At 32.2% G+C, this 9,643-nt stretch overlaps 1 protein-coding gene across 1 annotated transcript in view; it reads right to left on the minus strand.

Moving 5' to 3' along the window:
• Positions 1-8,968: 8,968 nt before the first annotated feature.
• LOC118746948 (homeobox protein ceh-1-like) overlaps positions 8,969-9,643 on the minus strand; it is a 6,186-nt gene continuing 5,511 nt past the window's right edge. The window contains exon 2 of the mRNA XM_036480941.1: positions 8,969-9,629. Coding sequence (XP_036336834.1) covers positions 9,091-9,629 — 539 coding nt within the window. The 3' untranslated portion in view covers positions 8,969-9,090. The remainder of the gene's footprint in view (positions 9,630-9,643) is intronic.

Raw genomic sequence — 9,643 nt, forward strand, 5'->3', positions numbered from 1 at the left:
TGATGAGGTCTCACATTTCTACGCTTGTCAATTGCCTTTTAATCCGGTCAAAAGGACGGGTAAGTTCCATAAAATATTTTATACATTTTAGATTTTTATTGGACCTTGGGAGAAAAATTCTGTTATTACTTCATTATATACCTTGTTTATACCTACGCAAGAACCGCATTAACAAAAAGCCAATTTGACTCAATACATATTTCTTTTAAGCGTTTATACATATCTCAGTCTTCGTAGCGCTCTCAATGAAACCGTATTCAAATGCAAACCAAATCTGCTAATATCCTAACCGATGTGAGAAATAAAAAAATGATGTTAAAAAAAACCCATGTGAGTCGATACCAGTATGACCAGAGGAGCGCAAAAAGCGTTGCTAAATTGGTTTTGAAAAGAGGTTAGAAAAAGTTATACCCTATGAAAAATGAAGCTAAAAAGAAGTCAGTATGTTCATTCCTTAAAAAACTCTCCACCAATTAGAAAAGTTCCGCAAACCCGATTTTCTTTAAGTAAATTTTTAAATCAATCCCATCGAAATGCAAAGTAGCATTTTTCTTATGCAAAATGGAATTCATTTTAGGATACGAAAAAATAAAAAAAAAATCTAATGGAAATATGATTGTTGGCTACATCAGAGTGCCAACAAATCAATTGTTTCAAAAATACAGTTTAAGGCAAATTTCGTAGTATGGGTTTTTTTTAAACCTAAGAAAAAGCTAAGAAAGTATATTCTGAAGGAAATAGTACCTTGCTCTGTTTTGGAAAGTTGAACGGCAAACAGTAGTTTTTAAAATGTTGAGTATTTTTAGTTTAGTATAGTAATTATTTTTATAAGGTCCGATTCGAATTTTACTATGAATATCTTATAAGTTCTCTGACTATGCATGTAGCAACTAGTAATTTTTAGCAAAAAAAAAACCGACTTCAATTCTCATTTAAAAAGAAAATATTTATATTTATATCTCATGATCCACTAATCGCATCTTAACCAGATTGGTATGGGACCACCTCTGAGACACTACCTTTCCGATGCAAAAAGAATTATCGGTTGGCGTGGTCCAAACTTATGCGGTAACATACATAAAAAAAATAAAAAAAAAAAAAATAAAAATATATTCTGACGAACCTCCTCCTTTTTTGGAAGTCGGTTAAAAACAAAAAATTACATGAACTCTATCAGAGAACTTAGATAGATAGAGAAGGTGCAAACTGAAAGTGGAAACTATTCGCGGACGAAAAATTAACAGCGTTAGAAAAGTTCAAGTCGGAATGTAAAAATTCTGTTGAATTTAATGTTGATAACATAATACAATGTTGAGCAACATGAAATGTGATGTTCTTTGTGAGCAAATAAACGAAAATATGGTAAATCTCACATAATTTTCATTAATTTGTAATTTTTGTTAAATTTTTTATCTTGTTCTCCTTTTATGAAGATGCAAATACAATTTAAAATAATGAAAGTTTGGCATAAAGTTTACACACATATGTACATGCATACATATACTGGCAATCAAAAGTGAGTGCATGGTGTTTTTTGCTTAATATTTGCAATGTTTTTCAATTAATTTTTTTTATTATCTTTTTATAAAAATGTGGTTCATGCTTTAATCAAAACTATACAAGTCAAACTTTCAAACTTTACACAGAACATAGAAAAATTCAACGAATTCTCGTCTAAATTTTGACCTGTTTAATCTGAGTTTTTAGAAAAATTTTGAGTACGCAGATAGATCGGTTTTTTAATTCTAGTGGAACAAGATCAAGTTTTAAGCGGCTAAAAAATCCGGTTGATTTTTAATGATTATTTATTGCTGACGGCTTTTTGCACTTTTTACCAAATAAAAGTGAATTTCTTGTAGAATAAAATGCGCATGACCGTTTGCAAACAAATAAAAAAAAATTAGCGCTATTTTTTACAAATTGCACTTGCTATATGCATAAAACCGCAATTCCCGTCGAAAATAACATAAAAGTTTTACTTAAAAACATTACAAATATTAAACAAAAAACAGGATGCACTCACTTTGCCAGTGTACATACATATTTGTGTTTAAAATTAACTACTTATGAAATAATTTTTGTGGCACGAACATATACATACTTGCGCTTTCTAAAAATGGGAATAAAAATTGGATTCGCATATAATTTTAATTCCAATAACTAATATTTTAGTGAAAACATTTACAATAAAGCTTTCAGTAACTTTTGGCAAATTTGAGCGATTATGTGAAATTATGCATGCGTTTGTACCTACATATCCATTTATATTATTTTAAATAAAGCTAATAGTAAAATTTAAAATCGAATATGGATATGACAATTAAAAAAAAAAAAATAAATTTATTACTTGGTCCGTCCGGGATTTGAACCAAGACAAACGGCGAGACGCCAAAAAGTTGCATCGCCTCTAGCGTACACGCCACGGCACATTACTGAAACGGTAATCTCTAAATCACTACATATATGAAATCTTTCATTCGTCCAAGAAGACAAACGCATATATATGTGTGCATTTATAAATGTAAATATGTGCATAAATATGTACGATTGTTCTGCTTTCGTCTTCCCCTCGCCGTCCTCCAACCACAGACAAATAATTAAATTTCTGCGAATTGCCGCGACGCCACCAAAATTAACCCTTGGCTGACGAAATATTTAGGTTTTCGCATAAGTTTACATTTAATAAAGCCATACTCGTACATTTTATATGGAGAAGAATATTAATTAATTTAAAATTCTGCATGTAACCATGTTCTCGACGATACATGTAACTTTCATCAAGATTAACCATACAAATTGTGCTTCATTAACAGTTGCAACCAGCTGAAACCAAAAAAACTATGTCCGCTAAAATAGGTTAAAAACCAACTGGAATTGACATTTTTTACACGCATACATGCATACATTCATATACACAAGTACAGTGGAGTAGCACTAGCTTGGACATTGCATTGCTTGTACTTTGATGTGTTTGAATCTTTTATGGTACTGAAGATTTGCTTACGGATGAAAAATATTAAAAATCGTCCGTGCATATATGTAAATATATTTTTATAAACGCTTTGAAGTATAGAAATTTTTAATATTAAAAAATAAATAAAATAATTTTTTTGTATATATGTAAATGCTGTTCAAGGCACATTGACCCACCTGTACAAAAATCGTGGCGCGTCATGGACAAAAATTTTACAATTTCGGACCGAAAAATGTGAAAACGAGCTAAGTTGCCACGTTACATCTGTGAACTTCCGATAAAACCACATATGTTTGTGATTTTAGAAGTTTTGATTTTATTAAAAAAAAATTAATGTATTTTCCTGCAAAAAACGTACACTTTTATTTAATGTTTATTAAAATGACATTTTAAAATACTAGTTAATGATTGAGATATTGGTATGGAACAGAGAAATAGAGTGTTTTGTCAAAAATTACCAAAAATAACCAAAAATTGCCAAGATTCGAGATAACTTATTTTACTGGTTATAGAGAAAAATTGCCACTTTTCACTTGGCTGGCCGAGATTTCTTCATTTTAAGATTTTAGAATTTTTGTGTCGGATTGACAAAGTTGCGCTTGTTGGTGATGAATTTGCGGGGAGATGTGCTGCGGTTGTTTTTATGAATGAATTTACTTGGCCTTGAGAAATATGCGCATGCGTTTTATGAATGAAATAGTTATTGTTGTATTTGAATATGCGCGCAATTATGTATGTGTGTATGTATGCTGCCGTGAGTTGTACATATGTACATTTGTATATATGTGCGTGGTACTTAGACAGCAATATGCACGTATGTATGGATGTACTTATATATGCATGCAAAAACGTTGTCAATTAATGGAGCATGTAGTACATATAGATACATATATGTATATATATGCATATTAGTAGACGAAATAAAGTCGACTCTTAAGTTAAAGTTTGTCAGCCCCAAATAAGAAGAAAGTTAGTATGTACTTACACATATGTAATATTATGTGCAGGTGCAAGAACGTTATCAAAAAATGATTTTGGAGTATGTGTATGGGGTACATATTTACATATGTAAGTACATACATACATACATTCAGCTGCCATCAACAAATTATGTTTATTTATTTTTAATGATTTTCATTTAAAATATAATTCAATCTGGAACAGAAACCACAATAATAAAAGTTTAAAAGTTTGCACAAATTGCAAAAAAATGAATCAACCTTCAAGAAATAGTCATCCAAATTTTTTATTTTAATATTTAATATATTTTCGGGTATGCAGTATTGTAGTCCATTCAATTATAGTATAAGAGAGTGCAAGTTTCAAGTTGTTAAAAATTACCGTTGATTTTTTAGATTTTTTTGTTGGGGTGTTGCTGTTTATTTTTCATACAAAAAAAAATTGGTTCATGTGTTATATGGAAGAAAATGCGAACACCCTCCACAAAAAAAAATTTCTAAGAAATCAACGGTAATTTTTAACGACTAGAAATTTGGACTTTAGTGTACTTGATTGAATGGACTACAAAGCTGCATACCCGAAAATTTTCTAAATATTCTAACTAAAAATTTTTAAATTTTTATAACAATTTTTTGAAGTTTGATTAATTATTTTGCAAATTGTGCAAGCTTTTAAACTTTTATTATTGTGGTTTCTGTTATAGATTGAATTATATTTTAAAGGAAATTATTAAAAATAAATAAATAAACATAATTTGTAAACAATATCATTTTGACTTTCGTTGCTAATTAGTTGATCGCATCTGTATGTACTACAAGCATCCATATGCGCATGCCTGGGAAATGGATTTGCATTTGACTCCAGAACTATTATTCACAAATAATATCTACGAGTATTGCAGTAAAAGTTAAAAACAACTTTGAAGTTAACAAGTGCATTGCTTTGTACATTTTTTTTGTTAATGCGTCCATCTTTAAAATGAGTATGTGAAAAAACCAAGTTTATCATTTTTTTTAACTAACATGCATTTTTACTATTTACATAATATAATACTCGTACAAGAAGCGAACTTGAACATATGCTTTTTAAGTTTTTAGCAACATTAACTACTGAATAAATTATATTTAACAAATGGTCATGCAGAAATGCAAATCAGCAATTCTAACTAATATAAAAGTACATTTAATATAATTTAACTATATTAATTTATTTAATTTTATAAAAAAAATATACATGAATACGTTTCTGCATTCACATGCAACCTAGCAACACATAGCCAGACACTTGCAACAAATATACCATTATCATAACAGAAATTTACATTTTTCTCTGTTAACTCTTCTTGAAATGTTAATCGCGCTGTGGTGATATTCCATGGATTTATTTTTCAGCCAAACAATTTTACGTTCCAAAAATTTGCACCTTCTCTATCTATCTAAGTTCTCTGACTCTATTGGCAAGACTAGCTTATGAATGTGCTGGATTTAGAAATACTGCATTATCTGCATCTAAAAATTTTCCAAGCCACCAACCGTAGCCAAAAGTGGAGGAAAAAGCTTTTCACGAAGTTCTTGCAATTGCATTCCACTTTGGAGGGGAATTTTCCTGGCTGAATAAAAGCTACTTGGATAGATACATATTCACTTCAGAGCGTTTCGAGGGAAGTGGTTGTTTTCGTAAAATGCGCCGGAAGTATAAATACGATTATAACCTCCAAATTTTTTATGTGCCAGCAGTGGTAGTGTAACTTTTTACAGAAAGTCAATACTCCACCGGAAGGATTGAAATACTCTCAAACTTAAAGGTCTCGAATTGCAACACAATCATCCATACAAAGAACTTTGCATTTAAAGAATTCGATTTATGGAATTTGAATTTACTATTATTATAACTTGTTTTTTGTTAAAATATACCCTTTGGCTTCACACGGTTCAATATTTGTTGCGAAATCGGAGGAGAAATTTAAGCAATTTTCCTCTCTCAAGCCACAGAATTAACATCAACAAGAATTAACGACTCGTGTTTGGCCTTTCTTATCTCGGGCCCAGTTCGATGCTACGATGTTACAATCGCACATAGGGGTATTTAGCCGATTTAAGTGTGCAAAATTATTTGTATGGAAATTTTAACTCAAAATGTTTAGAAAATACCTGTTAGGACATTTAAAATTGTAAATGTTTATGATCAAGTAAATAGGGGAAGGAAAGTTTCACATAGACAGACTCTATTTTGTCGTGGACAGTAGCAATCGCCCACATCGCCCCCTCTAGGGCTGCGAAAAGTAAAATTTAGGTCAAAATACATTACCTCTAACGAGAAATTTGAAAAGAAGTTTTGCAAAAAGGGTTTTTTTTGTTCATTTTAATCTTCAATCATAATATATTTTTTAGATTTTCACAAGAATTGATTATAAGGCTGGCAAATCTAAGCAAATGCTTGAAGCAGCTTATTTGCACGCATCTGGAGATTTTGTTGGTTTTTGCATATATTCGACTTACGTGCTTACTTTTGCATACTCGACAACATTCAAAACATTTTCGCGGAAAAAGGGGATAGAAATGCGTGAAATAAGGTGAATTAATACATATGATTTTATGCTTCTGCTGCCACCTTGTAGGAATTCGACTTATTACTGCTAGAGCTTGAAGACATCGGAACAATATTATTCGTACTATAGTGAAACCTCTCCTAACCGACATCTCTATTAGACGGACATCTCCCTTGGGCGGACATTTTTTCCTATACCAAGTTTTCAGTATAAATTTCGGAACAATTTACTCTCTCTTAAGCGGACACTCTCTTGGCCGTACGCGGACAGTTATTTTGCATAAAATTGACACAAAAAACTCTATTGAGCGGACGCGAACCTCTTATCAACGGACATTAAGATTTCTTTTCATAACAAATCAAACAAGAACCTCCGTTGAGTGAACTCGAACTCCTCATAGGCGGACTACTAAATGTTTGGTTTGCGGCGTTGTTTTATGTTCGTTATTTGAATTATCAGAAACCCTTGGAGAATCCAGTTCCAATTCTGATGAATTTATAACAATAGATAATAATAAATACATGGACCGAAAATTTAGATTTCTGGTTGGATTTTGTTACTGATAAAAACATGAAAACTATTGATGAAAAAGGTACTGACACTGAAAAAAATTAAAAATAAAACTTACGTCAATCGACAATTTCCCATTTTTTTATAATGAATATATGGTTTTATGTAGTTTATGGACTGAAATGTAATATTTATTTTTATTTTGTTATTACTTAATATGTGATTACGCACATAAATGAAATATGCACTTTTGAAAAATACATGCACATTTCTGTTTGAACGATGTAATATCAATATCTTTTATTCAAATAAGAATTAGTGACTTTTCAATTAATGAAAACATTAAAAAGTTCTAAAACAATCTTCCCTTCCGTTGAGCGGACACCTCTCTTGGGCGGACAAAAAATTACTAACGGCGAATGTCCGCCCAAGGGAGGTTTCACTGTATTCGTATAGTGGTAGTTAAATTTGAAATGCACTACCACTAAAGCCCTAGTGGTAGTGACAATTTCGATTCAGTGCAGCGTGCCCAAACGTGGTGCTCTCGCTCTGTGGGAAATGATTATTTGCATATAATTTCCTTTGCTGTTGTTCTCGGATACTTATCGCTGGGAGAGATAAATAAGTGTTAAAGTGTGGTTACCCACGAACGTCTACGTAGCGTACCGTAGAAGTACGCCGTAGAAACATATGAAATAGAGAGAGAAAGAGAAGCAACGTCAACGTCACGGTCATGCGCTGGCACGGTTGGCTTTATTTGTGACCTGATTTGTAGAGCGAATTAATTTGACTTGAGTTGACTTTTCGAAAAATGACTTCAGACCTTTTTTGTAGAGCGTTTAATTCTCCACAAAAATGTTCCAGTACCGTAAAGTGTATCGTTCGTTAAATATAAAAATCAGAAAAAAAAGTGTTATTCTTATGGAAAATCGAAAAGTGCAACGCGGAAGTTTTTAATATTAATATTAAGGGAACATATTTTCTGAGACTTATTTTAATCTAAACGAAACTTTTGGGCATGGTTCCGAAGGGAAAAAATTAAATTTTTTTCTGAATCACCATAATGTACGTCCAGTTATATTTTTCTATCTTTCAATAACCCAAAAGGAAGGTATTTAAAAATAAAAGTCCCTGCCAAAAATGTCTTTACCTAAGGGAAATTTAAGCGATTGATATATAACCCACAGCAGAAAACACAAAAAGATCGCACAGAGAGATTTGGCACGGTGAGAAACACATTTTGCTTGAGAGGTTTGTGTTTGTGTCAGTTAAAAATGCAATAAAAACAAGTGGACAGGATTACTTTCGATCTCTGGTTAAAATATTTCTTATAACATTTAAAATTTTTTTGTGAATTTCTTTTCGTTTTGGGGAGAACCATTACAATTGTTTTCAACTAGGTTTTATTATGTAACATTTATTAACTGAAACAGAAGAACCGATTTTCCTCAAAATTACTACCTTTTTGCACTTTGCCCTAAAAATTTTAATACAATCAAATAAAAAATCGGACTCCAATGATCTCTTGCTAATTTTATAAGCCTTCATTTAAAAAGGTTTAATCAAATTGGTGGAATCATGAAAGCTCCAGTGAATTATGGGCAGTAAATTCCAGTTTTGAACCACTGTGCGTTGGTCGACTGCGGCTTATTGGCATAGATCTGTGACTTCGGGAAACCCCATAAGAAAAAGTCTATCGGGGACAAATTGCACGATCTTGGTTAGCAATTCCACGTCACCTTCAGGAAACTGAAAATTACTTTACCAAAATAATGAGCCATATGAATAAAACTAGGCAATTGCTTTTTCTTAAATTTCAGACTTTTTACTTAAAATTACTTGAATAAATCGAGTAAAAGGTCTGAAATTTTTATCGTTGACATGAAAATAATTTATTTACAAAATATTTATTTAATGTCCATTCAAATCGCTTTTTACAAAAAACAACAACACAACAGTTTTACTATTTATCCTGATTATTTATAATCTCAGTGCGGTATTATATATTCTACATAATTTTTATATAAACGGTTATTCATTAAATACTTAATAGTTATGTATGTATATACAAACACCAATGCATATCGATTCACAAATTTTATGTATCCTCAATGCCCTCCACCGCACTGCCAGCATCAATCGAGTCATTACATATCGAAAGATCAGATTCTGAGCTTGAATGACTGCCACGACTGAGTGAGTGAAATTCTTCTCCCTGCTTGCTGAGCTCATCAACATCCTCCGCACCACAACTGATTGGCGAAGATGTTCGAACATCGTTGCTTGTATTTGTTTTATTGATAGTTGGCATGCTATTGCTAACTGCTATGGAATTGCCCGCTACAACGACGCCAGCGTTCGTCGGCTCAACAGCGCCTGGTAATTGGCTTTGGCGTAGCAGTGCAAGGCGTTGTTGTGTGATTTCTAGATGATGTTTGCGCCATTTAATGCGTCTATTTTGGAACCACACCTTCACTTGTGCTTCGGTTAATTGCAACGTGTGCGCTAAGTATAATCGCTCCGGTCCCACCATATATTGTTGTCGTTCAAATTCGGCCTCTAATCGTTCCAGCTGCTCGGGCGTGAAGATGGTGCGTACGCGTTTATTTTTCAGCGATGATTTTTTCGAGTTGCTCTCTGCAAAGAAACGA

Source organism: Rhagoletis pomonella, unplaced genomic scaffold (assembly GCF_013731165.1).
Source record: "Rhagoletis pomonella isolate Grant_MI unplaced genomic scaffold, Rhpom_1.0 Rhpom_scaffold_00011, whole genome shotgun sequence".
NCBI classification, from domain to species: Eukaryota; Metazoa; Arthropoda; class Insecta; order Diptera; family Tephritidae; genus Rhagoletis; species Rhagoletis pomonella.